General features: G+C 44.9%; 1 protein-coding gene across 1 annotated transcript in view; it reads left to right on the plus strand.

Annotated features, from left to right (window-relative positions):
• Nucleotides 1-26,354, plus strand: part of LOC108051111 (serine-rich adhesin for platelets) — a 36,032-nt gene that overhangs the window by 8,132 nt on the left and 1,546 nt on the right. The window contains 11 exon segments of the mRNA XM_017133078.2: nt 6,318-6,381; nt 6,863-7,048; nt 7,127-7,641; nt 7,705-7,890; nt 7,953-8,218; nt 8,281-8,754; nt 8,850-9,794; nt 9,858-14,751; nt 14,856-15,294; nt 15,530-20,616; nt 25,348-25,864. Of these exon segments, the coding sequence (XP_016988567.1) occupies nt 6,318-6,381; nt 6,863-7,048; nt 7,127-7,641; nt 7,705-7,890; nt 7,953-8,218; nt 8,281-8,754; nt 8,850-9,794; nt 9,858-14,751; nt 14,856-15,294; nt 15,530-20,616; nt 25,348-25,864 (13,573 nt within the window).

Here is a 26,354-nt window from a genome sequence, read left to right on the forward strand (position 1 = left end):
ACGAAGTATCTTTTTGATTTTATCTTAAATACAATTTAGAAATATCTATTTCTATACAAAATTATCACATACTAAAAACTATTAAGCAAAAATAATTACAATTATAAAGATGTTGTACGTTGTGCTTCATAATGTCCAAGCTCAGTTATGTTATGCCTACATGAAATTGTTCCACTAAATTGGGTGGCCAAAAATGAAAACTAAACTCCCAATAGATGCCAAAATTTGGCGAATTTCTTATTAAAAGGCAGTCGCAAAATATTTGGCGTGTAATTGGATTTAATGAACTGCCCATTGTTGGGCTCGTGACGTGACGAAAACAATGCTGGATGGTGCCGAATCGCGATGATGATGATGATAGTAACGATGATGGGGCTGAGGATGGCCGAGAGATGGTATACATCAAGGGGAAACTTGCAGACAATGGAACAAAACCGAGTGAACTTGAATTCTGCAGTTGGCCAAATGCAAAATGCTAATCTTGACATCGATGCAAGTGAAGTGAGTGAGTGGATGGATGAGCATTGACATTGATCACGGGAAGATGCACGGCGAGATCCAAAGATGGCTCGAAATGCGATGATTCGGAGTGGGGATTTCTATTTTATTGGTGTACCCGGCCTTGACAGGCACTGTCTTTATTATTTTTTTTTTTTTTAGTGGGCCAGTTTCACAATGTATCAATTGATAGATATATGCGGTTTATGGCTCAATTGTGTGAGAGCTGGAAAACCGCTTTGCAGATGTGTTTTCTTTTTTTGGCCCCACGTTTGCTGACCCATAATGCATTGATCCAGCGGCCAAATAAAGATGGACATAATCTCACCCCAACTGCTGCATCCGGCGACATCAACTTTCGCTTTTCTCATTGGTATCAGTATCGGTTTTTGGTTTTTGGTCTTTAGTCTTTGATTTTTGGTTTTCGGTGGACTCCACTCCTGTCACGCCAAAAGGCGATTAAGAAAGCCTCAAAGGAGCCGGGCAAAATGCGGAGCAGTCGAAGAGTCGTGGAAACATATATAGATTCGCTGTGGATCGGTGGCTAACTGGTTCCCTAACCGAAGTCAATGACTGGGTGACTTCTGCTCCATAATTGGCAACTCTTGGTCAACGCAAAATGCGTTTGTTGGCTATTTTCTTTTTGGCCCGGTCGGGTGGCTTTTCACTTGGCCAAACGTTTCGATTGCATTGAGGAAAGTTCAAACAAGACTTGGCGATGGTGTCATGACCGATAGGTCAATTGGAGAGATTAGACAATTAAGATATTTTACTAAAAGATTTTAAATATTTTTTTTAATTTAATCAACGCTTCTAGGATTTTAGTATCTTAAGCTTTGATTATATTTTGTATAGTTTGAAAATTAAATGCTGTTTTATAATTTACAAAGTCTCAATTTACAAAAGTCTCTTATTAAGCTTTTTTCCTTTAAGAAATATAAATCTCATAATTATACAAGAATTCTAGAAATATTTAATAATTTGTCAACTTGCTTTTTTTATTTCAATCTTTGGCGATTGGTCTGGGCAATTGTGCCCCTTTTATATACCTTCTAAGCCCGATTATTGTATTCCGCCGCTGGCCATGATTCAGTTTGGGTCGTGGCCTGGTCTGCTCAGTTGCCTAATTGAAAATGCCTTGGTTGGGCCACAATAAATACAATCCCCCCAAAAACTGAAAGCCCAAGACTTGGACTATGATTGGAGACTGGGAAAAATCTTTCGCACGCTAATCTCGATGTTGGCCAACAATGCTCAACTTTCGCACGGCATAAATCCCGGCTAAATGCATGAGTTAAATGCATCAGCTTATCGCCCCGATCTTTGGCATTGTGCCGGTGGTTTTTAGGATTTGGTATTGGGATTGGGGATTTGGGTTGTGGTTTTTGTTTTGGTTTTGGTTTTGGCACACCCACTCTGGATTCGAAGTGGCTCAGGTTCGCTGGACAAGTGGAGTGGCCTGTTCAAATGTCAAAACTTTTGTTTACAAAACTCTTCATCTTGGCACACCCGCTGCCTGCTAAAATTCGAACATTCCCCACCAGCCAGCCAGCCAGCCATCCAGTCAAACGGGGCGTATACGCAATGTCTCTTGGGCAGACATTGATCTCTGGGCCGCTTTTGTTTTATTTTTGGGGCGTTGACATTGCGACGCTCTTTGGTACCTGAAACGTGACATGATGTGCGGCACATTCTACGTGCTACGGAAATTTCCAGTCAATTTCCAGGCGGGAGCGGTACTGCAGCGGACCCTCTTTGAATTTTAAGTTGCATTTAAGAGGCGAACTGAACTTAACTGAACCACAACATTTTTTCCCTTTTATCCAAGTCATGCTTTTCGGCTGTGAATGTGTAAATGTGTGAGTGTGTGAGCTTGGATCTGGATGGCAGCTGCAGAGCTCAGGGATTATGAATAGCTGGAGCATTATCTGTGGAATTTTCGTGGGGCGAAGATTGATGGACAGCAGACCCGCAATTTACTCAAATATTCACACATGATTCACGGGTGTTCGAATGGCACCCAAAAACTGTAAATATCCCCAGCACACTTCACATAAATTTGCCAGCTGGAAAATAAATTTCCTTACACAAATATTTACTTGAAGCCCATGAGTCATTTTCGGGAATTTCTCAAATACTTTTATCAGTATCAATATAACCTATTATGTTTAAAACTCACGAATACTTCTTTTAAACTAAGATTAAAAACCATAAACATACCAGACCACATTTAAAAAGTATAAAATTCACACCATATTCATACAAATTTATTACTGTTTTAATAGTATTCAAAGGCATGGTTAACTTAAATTGATTAATTTTCATAAAATATAATTATTTGCCGGTTCGTAAACAAAGAGTATAAACGCCAATTAATTATAAATACTAATTAATCACTTAACTGCTATCAAATAAATGTCTTATTTTATTAGATAAAAAATAGCGTAGCATTTAATTGCTCAACTACATATACGAGTATAAGTATTAGACTAAGTAATGATAGCAACACTTCAATTCATTTGCAAAATATACTGAGCTATTTAAAACCATAAATAATATATAATTTAGGTATAAATAACCATGACTTCATTTAGTTAAATCCCATAAATTGAGTGACTCATTTAATTGGGGAATATTGAAGTTAGCCAAAAGAATCTCTATTGTAGACCGCTTGATTCGTGTCTGTCATCCGTCGAAACAAGCGATTTCTAATTGGCGGCAGCTCAGGTATCGAGTATCGAGTATCTGTATCGACAATTCGCTTCTCATGATCTCAAAGTTCTCGAAGTCGCAAAACCGAATGAAGTGGCGACCTGCTCCCAATACAACGCGATTTATGTGGCAGTTTTGCTCGACTCGATTCAAGGTTAAATCCAGATTTTATGCAAAGCCAACTGCAACTGTGAAATTGCAAATATGTACGCAATATTTGTGCATTTTTATGTTGTTGCTGGTTGGTTTTTGGTTTTATTTTTTCGTAATGCGATGCCTTACGTAAGCAACGGGCTCTCCAGCTGCAGTTGCAGTACATATATATGTATATGTGTATATAAGTGAGTATCTGTATAAATGTGCCACACACACTGGATCTCCCCAAGTGTTGCAACTTGTTGTCGCAGCAGCAGCAGCAGCAGCAACAACAGCAACAGCAGCAACATCAACTTACTGCAGCAGCAACTTGTCCATAAATTGTACCGCCGCTGGGGCTGTAAATCCGGCCAAAACGATTCTCAATTTTGGCCCGCTGTGGAAGCTGCTGTTTCAGCGCCCTGCAGCAACACATCAGCAGTGGCAGCAGCAACAGCAACACATCAGCAGTGACAGCAACAGCAACACACTTGTCCATTCCACATTTAGCCTGATTTTAATTGCCAACCGCTAGTTGCAATTAAAAGAAAATAAGGCTGGACAAAAAAAAAACTAAACTAAAACAAATCTGGCATTTGCCTTTAAGTACATGTGTTGCTGATGTTGCTGCTGTTCACTTTGCGTAAAATCGACAAATTTGTCAAAGCAAAGAGTCTGGCCAATCAATGCGAAATGCGAATGCGAAATGCGAAAACGAATGCGAATGCGAATGATCATGCGCATTGTACAATCCAAATTGTTGTCATTTCATTTTCATTTAAGTTGTTTAGTTTGTACTTTTTCTCCGTTTTTCGGCATGCAATTTTATGTAAGCAGCTGCTGCAGTCGCTGCCATAAAGCAATGTTAAGCAATGCGTAAGCGACGACAGCAACAACGGCAAAAACAACAACGAAAGAAACCACCAACCACCATGTAAATGATGGCTATATATAAATGTAAATTGCCACAGCGTTCCATAAACATATCTTGTTTACCTATGCTGGTCCAATGACCCAATCAATGTCCACACACATTTTTATATCGCGGTTCGGCGGTTCGCTTGGCACTGGGTAAATATGCCATTACCCCTCCGCCAGAATGTCTTGAGTGCTTTGCCTTTTGGCTTTCGGCTCTCGGCTTTTTTGCAAAATGGGACAACAGCACCGCCACCTCATCGACAAGTATGCCGGATATGGATACGGCTGCGATTTACGGCTAAAGGGGAAAGCTCCAAAGAGCCCCATATATACGCTCCCCATTTGTCGATGCTTCAGCTGCAAAGAGCATTTTGCAAGTGCAATTTTGTAGCCGCTTTTAGGAAAACTCTTAGCTTGAATTTGGGTTAAGAACTTAGAAGGTAGCTATTTGCAACAGCCAATAAACCCTGCTTAGAAAAGTAGTATCCTAAACTCAAGGTTTTGGTTTATTAGTTGGCTTTTAGCTGGCAGTCTTCAATGTTGTTGCAACACTTGTTGCACTTGCAACACATTAAATGCTAAATATTTGTACTGATTTATAACCTCATCATTAGTAATTTTGTGGCTAAATTTTAAAATAGTTAGGCAAAATCTTTCTTCTTTAAAAACTTACTTTAAATATTTATAAGAAAAACATTAATTTAACAGCTTTAGGGTTTTTTGTGTGGCTCATTTGGTCCAAGATCTTTCAAGTTATGTTTTTGTGTCATTTTATTTATGCAAGACAAGACAAGTGAAACTAGTTTAAGTTAGATTTATCTTTTTGTGACTTGTGAACAAGCATTCAGCCTTCAAAAATGGTATTCTTCTCAGAATCGACTATCTGCCAGCAAGATATGTTGCTGCCAGCATTGCACAACCGAAATTGTGTGGTATTAAATTTAATGTACAGTTTTAGTTTTTTACCAATTGGCCTAAAGACTTCCCTTGAATGATTGCCTCTATAGATAATTGTTTTTTGCGAAAAGAAAGTTCCCCTACGGCAAGCAAATGCAATTATCAAACTTCACTGTTCATCTCAAGCCCCTATAGTATATATCATATAGTATATAGAGAGGTCTTAAAGTCGAGAGCTGGTCAGCTTGCTAATTAGTTATGAGCTGCGGCAATCCAACCTGTTCGAATCTCATCACAGGCAGATGTTTTTCGATGGTGATGTTTTGATGATGTTGATGCCTTGACTTGATCAATTTTTATTTCCAGGCACTTTGTTCGCTGTGTGTAAAATTCACTTCGATGAATGAACGATTACGGTGTGTGTGAGCCCAGAAAAAAGTGTATATAAAAACAAAAAAAAAACCGGCATGGCTCACACACACACACACACGCACACGCAATCGAAGTCGAGTTTTTGGTACGGATTGCTTATGTAATCTGGTGTTGTTTCTCTTTCGGTTGCTGACCAAAATCCAAAAAAGATTTGGGCCCATTGTGGCTGCAGCCCGAGCTGTTGTAACACTTTGGCATTTTAATATGAAAATCCGTTTAAGATATTTATGAGTGTGACTCAGTGCTCAGCTCGCTCCACAAATAATAATGATGTGTAGTACCGCTTCCTAGTCAGGCGCCCCTATTATGACACCAAAAAAGTAACAAAAAAATAGGGGCGTGGCATTTGCATCTGATTAGCTCGACGATTTGCATATGAAATTCATCTCGTCACATCACATGTGATTATGTAAGGCGCGATTTGATGAGCAGCGACCTTCATGGGAACCACTCTTCTACGAGTTCGAGTTCGTGTCTTTGGTCTTTTGTTTCGCCCAGATTTATGCGGTCCTCCGATCTCCGATTTCCCCCTGATCAGCGCCATAATTCCATCGATGTCACTGTGTCAATGCTGATGGCCCATGGCGATCGAATCTGCGATCTCGATATGCTAATTGGGCTGCCAGCCGATGGCTTCCGCCTCGTGCTCTTTGAAACCCCAAAAATCGAATTGATATAATTGCCCAACGCTTATTGTTCTCCTTCCTTCTTTTTTTCTTTTGCAGTTCCGGCGTGGAGCGGCCTGGCAAACGCTCTTCCTGCTCTGCGCTCTCGCCTATTGCATAAATGGTAAGTGTACCTATAGCTAAGTATATATTAAACCATCAAATATAAGTCAAATAAATTTCTAGTCAATACAAAAGGGTTAGCATTTAGAAAATAAAGGTTAAAGCCAGAATGTACTTTTTTTCGATTACAAAATTTAGTCCAATACTTGGAAATATATTGTGTATGCTTCATTTAATTTAAATATTATTGTATATTTAATTGAGGAATTAAAATTGGGGTGCTTACGCTTTGTTATTTTGAACTTATTTTTTTTATATATTTTCACATACCAATAAAATCTATTTAGTTGTCTTATCTGTTTAATATCCGTTTTTAAATACCACTCCCATGGTATCATAATTAATGAAATACTTTTATAAATATTTTAAGCCTTCAATGTCTTCTCTTTTACTAGTATAAATTAACAACCAATTTTAATTATGATATCCTGTCACTAAACCATTTTCCATTCCATATTAATTTCGATTTTATCAATTAACAGAAGCCAGCAGCGAGGGTCGCGTGGTCTGCTACTACACAAACTGGAGTGTCTATCGGCCGGGCACTGCCAAGTTCAATCCGCAGAACATCAATCCATATCTGTGTACACATTTGGTGTACGCATTCGGTGGATTCACCAAGGACAACCAGATGAAGCCCTTCGACAAGTACCAGGACATTGAGCAGGGTGAGTAACGCAGACACGCCCCCGTCCTTCCGGCGAGTTAATTTGACTCGGCTTTAATTTCCTGTCCGTCTGGTCCAGGTGGCTATGCCAAGTTCACTGGACTCAAAACGTATAACAAGCAGCTGAAGACCATGATTGCCATTGGTGGGTGGAACGAGGCCAGTTCCAGATTTTCGCCATTGGTTGCGAGTAACGACCGCCGGCAGCAGTTCATCAAGAACATCCTGAAATTCCTGCGACAGAATCACTTCGATGGCATCGATCTAGACTGGGAATATCCAGCTCATCGAGAGGGTGGAAAATCACGGGATCGCGATAATTATGCACAGTTTGTCCAGGAACTGAGGGCCGAATTCGAACGGGAAGCGGAGAAAACTGGACGCACACGTCTCCTTCTGACCATGGCCGTTCCCGCTGGCATCGAGTACATCGACAAGGGCTACGATGTGCCCAAGTTGAACAAGTATCTGGATTGGTTCAATGTGCTGACCTACGATTTCCACTCTTCCCACGAGCCATCGGTTAACCACCATGCCCCGCTTTATTCGCTGGAGGAGGACTCCGAGTACAACTACGATGCCGAGTTGAATATTGTGAGTATCCTTTGAATTGAACCTGAAGTATTTTTTGACTATACATATCTTGAATTTGCGCAGGACTACTCCATCAAATACTACCTGAAAGCGGGTGCCGATCGTGACAAGCTTGTCCTGGGCATTCCCACCTATGGACGGTCCTACACTTTGATCAACGAGGAGAGCACTGAACTGGGAGCACCTGCGGAGGGTCCGGGAGAGCAGGGCGATGCCACTCGAGAAAAGGGATATCTGGCTTACTATGAGGTTGGTTTACACCTTCTTAATCGGATAATATAGACATACTAATCCTCTTAAATCCCCACCAGATCTGTCAGACCCTGAAGGACGATCCCGAGTGGACGGTTGTGCAGCCGAATGCCAATGTGATGGGGCCCTATGCCTACAGACGCAACCAGTGGGTGGGCTACGATGACGAGGCCATCGTGCGCAAGAAGGCCGAGTATGTGGTGGCCCAGGGACTGGGTGGCATTATGTTCTGGGCCATCGACAACGATGATTTCCGCGGCACCTGCAATGGCAAGCCATATCCGCTTATCGAGGCTGCCAAGGAGGCCATGGTGGACGCATTGGGGTAAGGATTTTATATCTGTTAAATGATATATTCTTATTCTAATGATATCAATCCCATTCCAGACTGGGCATCAACGAGGTGGCCAAGCCAAGTGGTCCGCAGAAACCGTCAAGATCTCGCAGTCGCGATAATGCCAACACCAGGAACCGTCTTAATGGCAAGACCGAAGCTCCAGCTAGTTCCAGGCGACCCAGTGCAACCAGGCGACCAGCTGTGAGCTCCACCACACAAGCACCACCGCCGAGCACCACCTTCAAGCTGACCGAGGCCGAGGGATCCTCCCTTTACATTGGAGGCCGGGCATCCACCACGCCACCACCGCCAACGACTCCGGATCCGGGCTCGGACTTTAAGTGCGAGGAGGAGGGCTTCTTCCAGCATCCAAGGGATTGCAAAAAGTACTACTGGTGTCTGGACAGCGGACCGTCTGGTCTTGGTATCGTGGCCCACATGTTCACTTGTCCATCGGGACTCTACTTTAATCCTGCTGCCGATTCCTGCGACTTTGCCCGCAATGTGCCTTGCAAGACCAAGAAGTGAGTGATTTTGTACTATTTCTCATTATTTTTCTCTATTATTTTTCTCTATTATTTAATTTTTTATAAATTAACCCATTACCTTTCTACCTTAGATCCACCACAGTGGCGCCAGTGACCTCCACAACCCCGATAACCACCACAGCGCGCTCGAATCGAGTGACTGCAGCACCCACGGCTCGTCCAGTGTACCCACGCACCACCACCAGCACCACAACTAGTACTACGACCACCACCACAACAACGCCAGCAAGTGTTGATGAGGATCTGGAGTACGAAGAGGACACCGATGAACTATCGCCAAGCAAATCCACTGATGCTGAGGAGGATCCGCAGGTGATCAAGGAGCTGATCGACTTGATTCGCAAAGTGGGTGGTGTGGAACAGTTAGAAAAGCATCTGTTGCGCAACAAGGATGGATCGATAACGTTAAAAGAAAACTCCGCCAGTGGTGCAGCGACCACACCCTCTACCATTAGCAAATCTCTGTATGATCGTGTCCTAAGTCGTCCCGGAACTTTAAGTTCCTTCACCCGGAATCGTTTGAAGATCAGCGAAGCCACGGAGACGAGCACGGAATCCAGTTCTTCGAGTAGTTCATCGAATGGTGCCTCCAACAGCTACTCCAAATATTCCTCGGTCCTCAGAGGAAATAGCCGCCAAGGTCCACAAAACGAGGGCATTGAAAAGTTGGCCGAATTCGATGGTTTCTTGAAGGAGCGCAAGCAATATGTGACCATTAATCGTCATCGATCCGCCAGTCAGGGAGATGAGGAGGAGGATCAGCAGCAAGAGGAGGAAAATTTGTCTGAAGTTGAGACAACCACCCGTCGTCCTTTGAGCTCAGTCACGCCCTCTTACACAAGTCTCAGGCGCACAAGACCCACAACAGTGGCTCCGTCGGCAGGACAATCCCAAGAGGACGTGGAGGAACAAACGCAGGCTCAGGTTAAATCCTATGCCACCTTGAGCCGCACACGTGGACGCACCACAGCATCACCAGACGTCACGGAAGCGGCGCCTAGTTCGACAACTAATCGGTGAGTGGGTTAATTGAATTATATATGGTTATTATTATTAATCAAAAAAATCTCCTTTCCCAGTTACAAATACTTTGAGCGCTCACGACCCACCAAGAGTGCCACCGTCGAGGATGCTGAAGATCCGACTGAGGACGAAGAGGAAGAGTACGAAGACGAGCAAAAGGAAAATGTTACGGTACAGAGCAAACAAACCACAAACACACGTAAATATGCGAGCATCGGCCGCAGAACAAGCACCACTACAACAGCAACACCAGAAACTACAACAACAACAACCGCCGGCACTGAGACTGCCAAGGCCAGCACCACCACCAACAACAACTACAAGAACCACTACAACAGCAGCAATAACAACAACAATGTGAAACTGAATAACCTAATACCAACAGAAGAGAACATCACAGCGACACCCAGCACAACTGCCCAATCCGAAACCACCACAACCACCACTAACGAAACCACTGAACCAAATGAAAGCACCTCAACCACCATCACCACTACATCCATAACTAATAACCTGCATACCACCACCACCACACCCACACCAATTGTAGCATCCACTGTTCCGACAACAACCACCAATGGCATTAGCTCAGACTCGTTGCTAGCCACCGAGCTGAGCGAAGCCTCACCCACCCACCTTCCTTCCAATCCTGACTTAGCAACGACAACAACAACAACAACCACAACAACAACGGAACCCGAACTGGAAACCACAACAACAACCACACCGAAAACAACAACAACCACGGGTAACAGCGAACTGAATGACGTAAACAACGTGGACGAGGACAGTGAGGTAACGAAAACCAAGACCCAGTACAAGTATGCAACCACCAACCGTCGTCGCATAACCACAACAACAACAACAGCAACCACCAACAACAACAATGCAGAAGCAGCGAACGATGCTAGTCCAACAAACGGTTTGAGTAGTTTAAATAGAATTAGAACCAACCCGGGCAGAAGGCAACCCCAACAAGAACAGACCCAAACAACAACCACCGAACCAAACCTTTCTAGTCCCAGACCCTTTGGTTATCCCCGACGTCGCACACGACCCACAGCCAGCACCACCACCACCACTGTCCCCCAAACCGATAACGATAAAGATAACAATACCAATAACGATAACGAAACCGATGAAGTTGCGCAAGTAGTGAAGAAGACACGACTATCTCCAGGGGATAGGCCCAAGGTGAGTGCCAGTCTTCCAACAGCAACAGCAATCAACACACGAACCAAAACCTCCTCACTGCACCACCAAGAATCCCAAGTAGATGTAGCTGGTAACGGTGGCAATAGCTTAAGGCATGAAGTAGTTAGCTCTAGTTTAAGTCAATCCCAAAACCACATCGAAACCGATGCTCCCAGCACCACCGGGCAGCATGTCAAGTATACTTGGCGCGGTGTGCGAGGTCCCACAACCCAGCGTAGAGTGGTCCACAATTCCTTAGCGGGCGACGATAAGGACTCACGACGCTTTGCCGGCAAGCAGTTGAACGCGGAATCAAATTTGGAAGAGGAGCTTCCGACCACCACCAAATTCCGCAGTCGTCGCTTGAATTCTGCCGAAGATGAATCAGAAGTGGCATTGGAAGAAGCAACTGAAACAACATCTCATGGTTCCCGCAGCTACCAAAGCATCCAACGCTCCGCTAGCAGAGCCACCACTGATGATTCTCAAATCCACTACAAGGCCATCACTCGCGACTCCGAAGGTGGAGCCCATCTCACCGCAGGACGCAGTTCCAGTTTTGTAAGAAATCTCGGCGAAGCGGCCAAAGCATCACTGCCCCACCAACCTGTAAGCAGGGGTGGCCAGATTGTAGAAAACACCACCGAAGATGAAAATGTGGCTGCTGAGATAATCGATGATGAAAAGAGGGGAGAGACCAAGGCGCCTGCTGGAAGTGAAAATACAGACGATAGCAACACGGCCACCGAACAGGAATCGCCAGAAATTGTCACAGTAGCTGCACCACCACAATTGGAGGTCACCACCCAGCCTTCAGAAACGTCAGATGCTAGCAGCTCTTCAGAGGCATCTGTTAGCAGCTCTACAGAAGCACCTGTTAGCAGCACCACTGAGGCATCTGAAGAAAGCAGCAGCAGTTCCACAGAATTGTATTCCTTCGATAAAGAATCTAAGGAAGCGATAGGCACAGAAACCGGCAACCAGATAATTTCGGAAAACAACAACGAAGTATCATCGACAGCAGCTCCTGTACAATCTGAAGAATTCAGCAGCACCGAGTCAAATTCAGAGGCTTTTGAAAAAGAGACTGCCACAGATATCAGCGAAAGCTCTACTGAATCACCTGTCAGCAGTACTGAAATACCAGAGAGCAGTAGCAGCACTAGCACCACTGTGATCCCCCAAGAAGAAACCACGACAACTACAGAAAAGTCCACTCGACGCCCTTTCAACCGCTTTAGCTCAACCACACCTGAAGCTGCGCCAGAAGAAGAAACCACTTCCACTGCGGGTCCAAGACGACGTGTTATAGTGCGCACTAGAACCAGTACCACCGAACCAGAAAGTGAAGCCGAGACAACCACAGAAGGATTGAAACGACGCAGTTTTTACAGATCCAGCACCACAGATGCGCCCAGCAGCACCACTGAAGGAGAAAGTGAAGGCCAGACAACCACAGAAGGACCGAAACGACGAGGTTTTTACAGGACTAGCACTACAGACTCACCTAGCAGCACCACTGAAGCGGAAAGTGAAGCTCAGCCAACCACTGAAGGGCTAAAGAGACGAACCTTCTTTAGATCTAGCACGACTGAGGCACCTAGTAGCACCACAGATGCTCCTAGCAGCACCACAGAAACAAAAAATGAAGCCGAGACAACCACCGAGGGCCCAACGCGTCGTTCGTTCTTTAGAAGCAGCACCACTGAAGCTTCAAGCACTGCTTCAACGGAAGATACCAATAGCAGCTCAGTTGGCGATGAGGTCGAACCAGATACAACAACCACTCGTCATTCGCTTTTCCACAATAAAACACCGAGCACCACGGAAGCCACAACCACAACAACTGCAGAAGAAGCCGAAGTGAGCAGCACCACTAGACGTAGTCTCTTCCGTACCAGCAGCACCACAGAAGGCACGACAACAACAACCACTACCACGGAAGGAGCGAAGGAGAGTGAAGACGAGAGTGAGACAACCACTGCCCTGCCACGACGTCGGGTAATAGTCAGAGGCAGTTTTAGGCCACGCAAAGAGGGAGATCTCTCCTCTCTTCTTGCGGCAGATGCCAACAAAAGAGCCAGGAACAACCACAGCACCACAAGCACCGAGACACCTGATGCACATTCGTCTTCCTCCAAAGAAGAGGAAACTGAGCAAAGAGTGGAAAAGGTATACGGTGGTCGCTCTTCGTTGAACGCCGTTCGCAATCGCACCACCACAAAAACCGATAACCTGGGCAATGGAATCACCCGCACTCGCACCACCTACGTGCGCACCCTCGACGCGGGCCAGAAGGTGGTGAAGCGCATCCACACCAAAACCGTGGAGGAGAAACCCGCCGAATATGAGTACATTATCGATGAAGTGACCCACCCACCACCGCCGAGCACCACCCCTCGCACGGTGACTCGCAATCGTGGATCCGTGCGCTTCGAGAGCAACGATCTTTCTTCGCTGCTGGCCTTGGACTTTTCCTCACGCAACAACCGCAAGAAACAGGGCCAAACGGAAACTACGGTGACCAAAACGCGAAGACGTCTCCTAAAGAAACCCAAGGAGACCATCGAACACGAAGAGGTTGAAGAATTTGAGTATGAAGCTGGTCACGAAGATGGTAATGAAGTGGAAGAGACGCCACATGTAAGCACCACAGCCAGGCCCATAATCCGTAGGACCAGACCCACGAGAGGCAGTACAACAACCACCACCACTGAAATACCAAACGAAATAGAGGCCAGCACTCGCAGGGCAAGCTTTGCCTTTAAGCGACCCACGAAGGCCAGCACAACCACTGAAGAACCAACTACTTCCTCTACAGAACCCACCATCGCCTCAGAAGCCACCACCAGGAGAGTCCTCGCCTTTAGAAGACCAGTGAGCACCACAACCACTCCAGCTCCAGTTGAAGACGAGTCTACAGAAGAAGCGTCCTCTTCCTCCGTAGAACCCACCACAAGGCGAGTTCTGACCTTTAGAAGACCTGTGAGCACAACAACCACTCCAGCTTCAATCGAAGACGAGTCTACAGAAGAAGCGACCTCTTCCTCCGTAGAACCCACCACCAGGAAAGTTCTCACATTTAGAAGACCCGTAAGCTCAACAACCACTCCAGCTCCAATTGAAGAGGAGTCCACAGAGGAAGCAACCTCTACCCCCTCAGAATCGACCACTAGAAGAGTTCTCGTCCACAGAAGACCCCTGAGGACAACAACCACTCAAGCTCCCGTTGCAGACGAGTCTACTGAAGATCAGTTGGCTGCGGCCAAGGAGCAGTTTGTAAATCGCCTCAGAACCAGCACAACCACGACAACAACCACCACAGAAGCAACAACAACAACCACTGAAGAAGATTTAGGCGATCTTAAAATACAGCTTAGCAATGCCATAAATCGGTTGCAGTCAGAGAACAAAGTAGAAAGCCAGACAATCACTAAGGGAAGTGAAGTCACACAAGATGAAGGCGATGATAAGCTTTCTTTACCGATTTACCATAGAAGAAAGTACTATCAGTATGTGAAGGATTCACCCATTACCTACATCGACAAATCTCCCGCACCACCAGATATTGAAAGTGTGACTGTGAACATCAAACAGCAAATCCATGATGTTTTCAATGTGAGCGAAAACGAGACACCAACTAATTCTCTAGGCGATGAAGGCGAAAGCGATGACCATCGCCAGGCGATGGAGCAGGCCAAGGAAATTAATGCCGAACTCGGTCATTTTTTATTGAAAACCCCCGGGTCAAATTAGGTCACCCGGGGGCAAAGTTGGTCGGATCAGGGGAGGAAACCATAGATGATGATGAGATTACCGCTGACATCGATGATGATGAAGGTGGTGAGGTTACCGAGGAGAGAACAAAATCCCAGCGACAGGGAAAAACATTTAAAACACTACCATTGGCAACAGACTCAAGCAATCAGACCTCCAAGATTGTAAGCTTTTCGCTTTTAGAAGAAAAGGAAAGGAGCGAAGAAGATGCCCGGGCTTTGCGCACCTACACAAGATTAAACCGCACTCGATTGACCCTATCCACCAGATTGCAGGAAAATAACCTAAATGAGCCACTAGATACAACCACCAGAAGAAGCTACAGTGTTCCTCAGCGCTTCCGGGTTCGCTCCACCACACCTACACCGTCGGCAACAGAAAATAGTGAAGAAGACAATGAAGAAACCAATGAGAAACCCCAAGAAGAATCATCAACCAGCTCTATAAGAACCACCACCAGAAGAGTGTTCACCCCCAGAAGACCTATTAATGCAGTGGCGGATTCAAACTCTTCTGATATCGGTAAGTCTTGTCAAGTATTTTAACATTTATATTTTTAAAACATTTATATTTTTTAAAAAGTACAAAATAGATTTGGTTTTAAAAATGCATTTTATTTGTTAAAGAAATTGTTGAATGAATAAAATTACCTCCTTCTTTGAGGATTGTATCAAAAATGAATATCAAATTTATTATTGCAACAAAAATGCGGCACATATAAAACAAAACTAATTAAAACACTTTTAATTTATTTTAGATAACGACAATGAAGAGGAGTTAAAGGTGGGTTCAACCACAAGACGCACCTATGCAGGCTTAAATAGACTGAGAGGCAGGGGTAGCACCACCACAACCACCGTAGCCACCAGCGAGGAAGACACTGATTCAACCACCGAGACCGCAACCACAGCAGCCAGAAGCACAAGGAAACCTTACGTGGGCTTTAATCGCAGAGTTACAAGTACAAGCACAGAAAAGCCAGCGGAAAATGAAATCGAAAATATTGAAAATGAGGATGACGAATCAACCACAGCCAGAAGCACAAGACAACCATATGTGGGTATCAGGCGCAGAGTTACGACTTCGACAACCACAACAACCACTGAAAAGCCAGCGGAAAATGAAATAGAAAATAATGAAAATGCGGATGAAGAATCAACCACTCTAAGTTCACAGAATACCTCCGAGGCCGCAATCCCAGCAGACAGAAGCACAAGGCAACCTTATGTGGGCATTAATCGCAAAGTTGCTACTACGACAACCACAACAACCACGGAAAAGCCAACGGAAAATGAAATCGAAAATAATGAAAATGAAGATAGCGATGATGATGAAGAATCAACCACTTTAAGTTCTCAGAAAGAGGTAATCGATGATGTCGTAGAAAAAAAGGTGGATTCTAAAGAAGCTGAGAAGAAAACTTCTGAAGAGGCAGAAGATAGTACCGAAGAGCCAGAATTGGAGGCACATATAGATGATGACAATGAGATTCCCCTGCAAGAAAGTGGATCTAGTACAGAAGCCACAACGACGACGACAAGTAAACCAGTAAGCAGTACTACAAGTCGCCAGTTGGTAATTCGTCGCCGTTTTAATGGCACCATAATAACAACAACCACTTCTGCTGCCCCAGTTGCCGATGAGAATCTGGAGAATGAGATCGACCAAAATGATACGGAGAGCTCAACACCAAAAGTAGCAACCACAACTCCACCAAGGCGGCAGCTTTTGATACGCCGACGCTTCAATGCTACCGCACCAACAACAACGACGACGACGACCGCAAATCCCAGTGCCGACAATGAAATAGATCAGGGCGAGGTAGTTACAGCGAAAACGACAGCAACAACTACTCGACGAACGCTTCTATCACGTCGCCGTTTTAATGCGTCAGCAGCCATCACAACAACAACCACGACGGGATCAACGAACGGCGACGAGATTAGCACACGTCGTCCGTATGCGGCCTTGAACCGCTCACGTAATCGCTTCACAACACCAAGAACAACAACCACCGACGGTGAGGATAATGACGATGATAATGACGATGGTGCTGAAGATGAGGAAGAAGAGCAGGTGGCACCGCCACGTGCCGTCTTTCTTCAAACAAACCGCCATCGGGCTCTCCAGCCCACTCCCGATGAAGAGGAGGCGGCAGCTGTGTTCCCGGCTCGCAAACCACCCAACTTTGCAGCACGTCGCACCACCGCAGCCCCACTGAGAGTTAGCTCCAGCACACGACGTAATCTGGTGGCTATCAATAGAAATTTGTACCACCGAGCGGAGTCTGATGATGAGCAGGTTCAAGAGGAGGAAGATCCCCAAGAAGAAGACTACGATGAAAACGAGGATGGGGAGGACAATCAAGAGGAATCCGTAGATTCTCAAATCACAAGCACCACTGCACGTTCACGACTAAGTCAACTGCTTGCCAACAGGCAAAGACAACCACTCAGAACAACCACCCAAAAACCGACAGAGACAGAAACCACTCAAGAAAAAACAGACACGGACAACGAAGAGCATGGGGAGGAAAAGGATGAAGAAGATGACGATAGCTCCGTTGAGGTATCGAACACTAACCAAACACTAAGCAACAACAATACTCGGGGGGGAGGCACCACTAATCTTAACTACCTTACTAACCGTAGCACCGCACTGAATGTAGCTAGTCAACGTAGTAACAGCACCGTAGCCAATTATATTAATCGATTCAAGTCAAACAGTTACACAAACAACAACAAACCAGTCACAGCTAATCTTAAGGCAGATAGTTCAGATAATGATAACGATGATGATGATGATAATGATAATGATAACGATGATGATAATGATGCTAGTCTAGAGAAAGAGGGGGAAAAGAAAGCGATTGGGGCTGGTTTGAATGCCTTAGGTAATGATGTTAATTCCACACGACGCTTTCAGAATCGTTATCAATTGAGCCGCACCAGAGGCAGCACCACCAACACCACTCCAACAACAACCACAACAACAACACAAGAACAACCCTCAACAGCAACAACAACCACCGCCAGACGATTGGCCTTTGGGGGCCGTCAACGCGCCCAGGTAACTAAACTAACCCTAGTCGATGAGCAGACTGAAGAGACCGAGACTAAGGGTGATGCCCACGAAGAAGCAGGAGAAGATGATGATGAGAAGGAAGAAGACTCCACAGCAACCAGCACAACAACAACCACCAGCAGGCCAACACCAAAGCGCATACGCGTTTTGAAATTCCGCAGACCCTTGAATAGCAATAGCAATAATAGTACCAACGTAGATAGCACCACTAATAGCGCCACTGACACTAACCCAGACACCACCACCACAGCCACACCAACAACAATAAGCCAAAGCACCACCAGCAACAACAACAACAACAACACTAGCACTACCGGCAACAAGCGTTTCCGCAAGATTGTGCGCAAGTTGAGGCCCGTGGACTCAAGTACCGCGGCAAGTGTGGATAATTCCGACGAAACCACCCGTAAACCTTTCGTTCCCAGCCACACCAGATTCACGGATCAGGATAATGATCTCGTCCATCTCCGCCAGCGGATCAAAGAGCAGCAGGCACGAGGTGAGCCACAGGATGGGGTAATCAGCAATCGATTCAAGACTCTGGGTCAAAAGGACGATCAGGATGTGTCGGAATTGCAAAAGCTGAGAGACAAAGTAAAGGCAGAGCAGGCGAGAGGTGAAGGTGAACAGGGCGTGATTAACGACCGTCTGAAGAAGCTGCTGGCCGAGAAAGCCACGAGCAACACCCGCCGCGATGAAGACTCTTCCACAGATGACCAATCTTCATCTAGTGTCTCCACGCCAAGGCCCTTCTTCAAACGCAAACTGGTGGCCCGTAGACCCTATACGCCACCCTCGGCCAGCGGTGGCACCACCAAGGCCCCACTGGCATTCAGCACCACCCGACCCACAGCGAAATTCGTCCGCAAGAAGAACGGCCGCTTTGATCCCTTCAACTCGAGTGTCCGCAATCGTGGAGAGGGCTTTGTGAGAAGCGATCCACGAGGCTCCAGATTGCCAGGTTCCGATCGCTTCAAGTCTCAGGGAAATAATGAGGATGACGAGGAGGTGGAAGAACGGCGAGAGCAGCCACTGCAGAATCAGTTTGCAACCACTCTGCGCAGACCTTTTGTTCCCAAGACGCGACCCACACTGGAGAAGTCGAAGCCACAGCAGGAAGATGAGGCAGAGGAGAGCGAGGAAGAAGACGAGGAGGAGGATTCCGAGGAGGAAGGCGATGAAGAGGAGGATGAAGACGAAAAGGAGGAGGAGGAGGAGGAGAAGCCGGTGGCGGTGGGAGAGGAGGAAGACACGGCCCAAGACAAGCCCAAGTTCAATTCCCCATATAGACCCAAGGATAACCGCGCTCCACCGGGCAGTCGTCCCAACTTTGGAGCCACCGGAAGTGGTGCCGCACCACCTACCGCATCCGGAAATGTACCCTTCAATCCCCGCAATCGCCCATCAAGCTCGACCAACGCCAACAGTCCGCCAACCAACCGCTTTGGCAGCACAAAGCGACCCCGCGTGGTCAACCGACCGCCGGGAGTGGCCTCACCGAACCTAACCCTGAAACCCGTTGCCAGCGATTACGAGCGCACCACACCGCTGACACTACTGAAACCGGCGCCATTTATACCCAGTAATAACCGGAGTTACGAGAGGAAGTACACGGGTCCCTCCACGGAGGCCACCGAAACTTCCAGCGAGAACTCCCTGATAGAAGACTTGAATATCGATGCACTGAATGCGAGGAACAAGAAGATCTTTGACAAGCACAGCAAGAAGCATCCGGCCCTGAAACCCAAGGTGGTCAAGATGGAATCGGAAACGGAGACGGGGGCTGAGGCCGAGGCAGAGGCAGAGGTGGAAACCGGAACAGAGGTGGCGGTGGAAGAAGAAACCACCGTGGAGCAGCTACTGCAGGAGCAGGAACAGGAGCAGGGCTTTGTGACCACCACACCCAGTACACCACCATCACCACCACCAGCACCACCCAGCACACAGTCAGACACAGCCACCACCACAGACACGCCACCAGAAACTGAAACCGAAACCGAAACAGAAACTGAAACTGTAACCGAAACTGAAACAGCGACCAATGCTAATGAAGCCACTTCCATCAATTCACAGGATCAAAACATCTCGAGCACCACCCAAGCACCACCGCCGGCCACCACCCTGCTGCATGTGTTCACCCTCATCGAGGGCGAGGCCCAAGAAGAGGAGGCCACGACGAGAAAGCCAGCGGTCCGACTGTACCCCACGATCCAAACGGAGGTGGTGCCCAAGCACAAGTTGATTGAGATCAATCGCATTGTGGAGATCAATTCCAAGCAGGCCAAGTTTGCCCAGCGGAAGTCCAAGGCCAATCAGGACTTTGGCACGCTGCGGGTGGAGTCGCTGCCCCACGTGGAGCAGCTGGGCGAGATCAGTGTGGTGAAATATGTCCATCTGGTGGATGGCAGTGACATTCAGATCAACGACGGACACAGCACAGTGGCCGATTACACGCCCACCGAACCCACCTCCGCTGCTGGAGTCCAGAGTGCAGCCTCGGCGCCCGTGAGGAATTCGCTGCCGGAGGCGGAAGAAGGCGACACCGATCGCAGTGGCAAGTCCCTGGTGCCCGAAGTCCTAACTGGGGCATTGGAGACCTCGACCATATCGCTGGAGGGACTATTCGATTCGGCCCGTAAGGGCAAGCAGCTGAACAGCAATAGCATTGTCGGGGAGACGGAGGAGAGCACCACCATCAGCAGCAGTAGCAGTGCTTCGGATATCCCATCCGGCGAGACTACCACACCGGCACCCACTTACGTAAGACCCATTGTACCCCTCCTACGACCCGAGTCCAATGAGTCCTCGCCCCTGGTCATTTCGATAGCCAATCTCGATCAAGTGATACTCAGCAAGGTGCAAAAGTCGCTGGCCGAGGGCAGCCAGACCACCATGACGCCCGATGTTGCCAGCGACTCGAATTCGGCCTTCTCTGTGCGCCAGCCGCTGGTGGTGCAGGCCCCCATCAGCAGTGGTGGTCAGGAAATCAACACACTGAACACCGAAGATCAAACAATTAATGGTGCTATTAGTGCGAACATTGAACCAGTTGTAGAAACTACAACCATTAGGCCAGAAGACGATCAGGTGCCTGAAGAAACCACAATCTTTAGCATTGAGAGCGCCACAGAGTCACAGCTTAGTACACAAACAACAACACCCACCAACACAGTGAACATTGAAACACTAACAGCCATGCCAATTGGTGCTGTTATTATGGGTCAGCTTGGTTTGACAACCACTGCAGATAATAGTAACCAACAAAATAATACTCAAACAACAAGCACAATTAGCTCCGAAATTATTAGTGGTAACGCACAAACAACAACCACCGCCACCGCAGACAACAACCACCAAGAAAATACTCAAACTATAAGCACAAAAACCAGTGGCGCTATTAGTACCCAAGCTATTGGTAGTAGCAACAACCTGAACTCACAAACAATAGTCACCAACAACAGTCCCGAAAATGCCCAAACAACAACCACAATTAGTGGGGCCATTGATGGCGACATCAATTTAAACACACAAACAACAACCACCCAAAACACCACCACCACTGTGGGCAAAAAAGTTAGCGAGGCAGTAAGCTTTAGTTCCGAGACGCATGTGGTGCATCGCAAAAAGATGGGGCGCAAGGGGCGTGGCCGACGCCTGCGCAACCGCAAGACAACGACAACAACAACCACAGAGACGCCAACCACGGTGGAGGCGACATTTGACGACACCACCACAGTGGTGCCGGAATAGGTCACAAACCCAAAAAAAAAGAACGAAAACAAAAAACAGAGAAAATCAGCGTAGTTAGTTATTTCTAGTCTTAGCCCTTATCCATTCGCGAGTTTTCGCGAAGAGAAGAGAATCTTCTGCGAGCTTAACCCTTTTGTTGCCGAACCGTAGATAATTGGCTGCGTTGCTTTGGCTTAACAACAACCACGGCAAACAAAATTAAGTAAACAACCATTTCGGCTGCTTAAATACTCTTTCAAAATTTTCCAGTGCTGCTGCTTTTAATTTGAATACTCTACTATATATTTTTTTTCTTGCTATGTAAATTATTTAAACAATTCGTATTCTTCGAGCTGCCATACCTAAACAACAACAAAAACACACACACATAAACGCCCACACATACACATCCACTCACACACATTCGTTCACATATGCAGATGCGAAAAGTCTTTCCTTGGTTCAAATATGGAAATTCTAGAAATTTAGAAATCTAGAAATCTAGACAAACAAGCGTAAACAACGACCCCCAGTGGATACAATCTTGATCAACTTGAAATAACTTTAAATGGCTTTTTACCAGGCGCAGTTCTCTTTTATTTCTATCTCTTCTCTAATAATTTTTTTTCAATCTTTCCCTCTCTATCCGAAATACTTTAAGTCTAGCTTTAGTTGTAAAATATTTATGCACAACAATAAAATAATGAACAAAAAGAAACAACCCATACAAATTATTATTGCCACAACAGAACACAAAAAACTCCCCCACCTTTAACCCCTGAAACCTGTCAATGTATATATAATACATATACATTTAACCCCCGAAATCTGCCAATGTATATATAATACATATACCACTATATAGGAAAAGAATTTGGGAAAATATTGTACATAATTCGTTAAAACGTTTATTTTACAACAATTTATTTTCATAATTTCAGTACACTTCTCAGATTTATATTTTAACCGTTGGTTAGGGGACATTATTTCTTTTATAGAAAATTATAAATAGGTCTTAGTTAGTTGGGAGCTTAAATGTATTTTTTAAAGATTTATTTAGGGATTCAAAATGTCTATTAATAAATGTAAAAACTCTACTTCTCTGTAAATAGCTAGCAAGCATTTAAAAAATCAGTTCCTTAGGTCGTGAAAATATTTCGATAATTGTACTTAATTTACTTTATTTGTGTACTGTTTTTTTCGATATTTTTCTAAAATATCAAAGGTTACAGAAAATTACAGTTCAATGAAAAAATTCTTCTGCATGTCTTGAGCAATTATATATGCATTTATTTCCCCTTCACTGCACTTTTCGATGCTCTTTCAAATGTCACTTGTAGAATTGCTTGTTATATGCTTAGTCATTAGCCTGGGCTTCTTTTCTTGTCTTCTGATGTTTTTTTTCCGCCTTTGTTAAATGTCAGCCGCCTGGCTTTATCTTATTTTTTGTTTTGTTTTTTATGAAGCGGTTATTGCCTCATGCCTATTCATAAGTACACATGCACTGTGTCTGTATGTAAGCCTGTCTGGATAATCGGTTTCAACTTTCGATGAGTCCGCAAGATGTGCAAAGTCAGCGGGAAAAACAGCGAAAAAAAGGCATAAAATAAAAACAAGTTCAGCTAAAACAATTTGCAAATTGCTGAGAGAGAGGGACTCTGCAGACGAGACATGTTTCATAATCGCCAGCTAGCTAGTCTCTTTGGAACGATAATTGCCAAAAGTCAAATCACGCGCCGCATAACAAACACGACGAACTGACAGGGCAACACCAAAAAAATCAGGTTGACAAAAACGTCGTTAACGGCTCAACAGTTTCTGTGAAGTGGGCTTGGAGATTTTTCCTTTCAAAGTGCCCGTGAAAAATCCCATTTGAAAATAATAAAAAGCCGTACAAAGCAAACAAAAGCGCGAACAATAAAAGAAGCCATTAAAGAAGATCAAAGGTGTTGCACTCAGGGTAACAGGCTTTTGTCATCATCACTTTGATGAAGAGTACAAACAAAACGTAAATAATAGGGAGTGCTTACACAGAAAAAAAGGTTAATGAAACGGGCTCTGTGATATTATATGGGCTTGAACATGTGGTACTTCTTTAAAAGTTTCACACCTCAAAGACCATTAGATATTTTAACAATGGAAATCTTAGATGTAATTTTTATATTTCGGGAAAAGAAAAATAGCTATCAATTTATTATTAGACATTTCATTGCCCAAACCAATCAAGATAAATAAAAGCCAATTGAGCTCTTGACCGGTTTTAATATTTACTAAAGGGCATGTCAGATTAGTTGACAAGTATAAGTTTCAACCACCAATACCTTTACCCTTCTCTTTTATTTAACTTGCCCTTGAAACGCAGCTTTCCCTGGCGCGTTCGTGTCTTGAGTCTTTTGTTTTGCCACTTTCACAATAATCCCATTGAGAAGCCAGAAAATCAGCAGACGACGCCCTGCACGCATCATCGGTCTTCGAGCTGACCAACTGGCTTGCACAATATTTAATTAAATCCCAACCAGTTTGCAGTGGCCAAAAAACAAGCAAAGCGCGCATCTTCCAAAGATGAACAAAAATCAAGTGGAAATTCGAGGGTTGGGGAGCTAGGGGAATTCAGATTATGCAATCACATTGGCATGCAGTCGGCTTGCCAAATACCAAACATACCAGGCAGATATACAGGCTTCGATCTGCGAATCGAAGAAGCCCATCAGCGTTATGCAAACGCCTCGGCCAATGCGTAAATACCCCTCCCCATCCGGTCCATTCATATTCATTGTCTTGAAGGTGTGTGCGACATTGACATCAAAAATCTCCTCGCCACCAACTCTCTCTCAGCATTTTTTCTACAGTCCAACTTCTCTAAATGGAACTTACAGAGGCCACGGTCTTAATTTTAAAGAAAGATTTAAAAGGTTATTAGGGTTTCTTAAATCTAATTTCGAATAAACTTTAAGAATCTAGCTTGAATGTATGAGGAACGAAGTTAAACATAGTTAAGAGTTCAAGAACAAATTAATGTATACTTTACAATTTTGTCATTTTAAATACTTTGGATACCTTTTGATAGATTTAAATTGAAGCTTAGGAATAAATTAAATTAATGGGAAAACAATTTAACTGGATCTATAGCAGTTTAATTGTGTATAATTATAATAAATACCACTAATAGAAGTTGGCCTGTATTGCTGCTTTCAATGTCAACAAGATTGGTGGACAAAGCAAAACTAGCACAAAATAATAGCCGAGCAAATAACTTGTTATGCCTATGCGTTATTTATTTTGCATTCGAACGTCCTTCAATTAAAATGCCAGACTGCATTTTTGCGGTTGTTGCTCTACATTGCGGTCAACTTGATCTTGTCGCGATGACGAGAGAAAGCTCCTTTGAAGGGTTTCCCATTTCCCAAGCCCAGGCCCATTGAGAAAAACACAAAACACAAACCCAACAAACGCCAAACAGTACTAATTTATTTAATGCTTATGTAGTTTCTTTTATGTAGATTTCTTATGTATATTTTTAACTAATTTGTAATTTATTAATATGATTTGTTATTGTTATAGTCCAGCATGTAGCGCGCTTTTGAATTGTTGTTGACTGCACACACCACCAGGAAAACGCACGAACAAAAAAAACAAATATCACGCAGCGAGTTGCAAAAAAATATCCAAGAAAATCAAAAATTCACTGAATGCTAAATTGAGTGTCTGTTTTTTGTAATTTCATGTACCGTGAACCACCGACCACCGACTACCGACTGGCAGCTGCGCCAACCGACGACTGCCAGCGTTTCGCGGCGACCGGTGTTGAGTGTCCGCCGGCGGATTATCAACTCGCCGACGTCGGCAGCGGTTGAAATCACCACGCAGCAGCCTGCAGAACCACCAACGACCTCCAAATACAACCGAATGCGCAGCAGACCCTCAGCAGCAGCAGCAGCAACTACAACGGCGGCAGCGGCAGCAGCAACTACTGCCTTGCCAGCAGCAACATCTGTTGCTGGCGGGAGAACCAGCAGCAACATCTACCTGAACAAGCTGAAAGCCAAGAGCGGAGCAGGAGCACCAGCATCCGGCGAGGCGGCAACACTGACGCCAACCACCAGCAACATCGGCACTGGCAACAGCAACATCAACAGCAACAGCGTCAACAGCAGCAACATCAGCAATGACATCACACAAAAGCAACACAAGTTCCAGCCCGCCAGCTTCGCGCTGCGACGCCAATTTCAGACGCGTCGGCTGACAACCTTCGCGCCGGCGGCCAACGGCGATGAGAGCGGTAAGTACACTTGAAAAAATATCATACCAATCACCTGTAAAGGGAACTAAGCTGAAACTAAGACACTTCATTTTTAACTTGATCTTTCAAAAACTACACTAAAATAAAACTTAAAAAAATGGTTTTACAAAATGCTTTATTATTATTTCTTATTATTTTCTTCTAGGAGTAAACAATAAATATTTTTGTTGTGTCTACATCTCTCTTTAGTCATTTTTCTAAAAGTTTTTATTCGTGTTTTATATCCAATACTTTATGTTATGTTAATCATAAGGACAGAAAAAAAAGCATTTATTTTCCATTATTTCGAACAAATGTTTATATAGACACTAATTTTTATTTTAAAAGAAGAAGTGGTAAAATGTTAAGTAGACCTGTGGGAATCTCACACTAATGATTTATTTTATATATGTGACAAGCCCCGGAAAATCCCAGAAAAAGAATGTTAATATGAATCACACCCACACTTTATATATAATGATGCAATAAC

The sequence above is a fragment of the Drosophila rhopaloa genome, unplaced genomic scaffold (genome assembly GCF_018152115.1).
Source record: "Drosophila rhopaloa isolate 14029-0021.01 unplaced genomic scaffold, ASM1815211v1 contig_3, whole genome shotgun sequence".
NCBI classification, from domain to species: domain Eukaryota; kingdom Metazoa; phylum Arthropoda; class Insecta; order Diptera; family Drosophilidae; genus Drosophila; species Drosophila rhopaloa.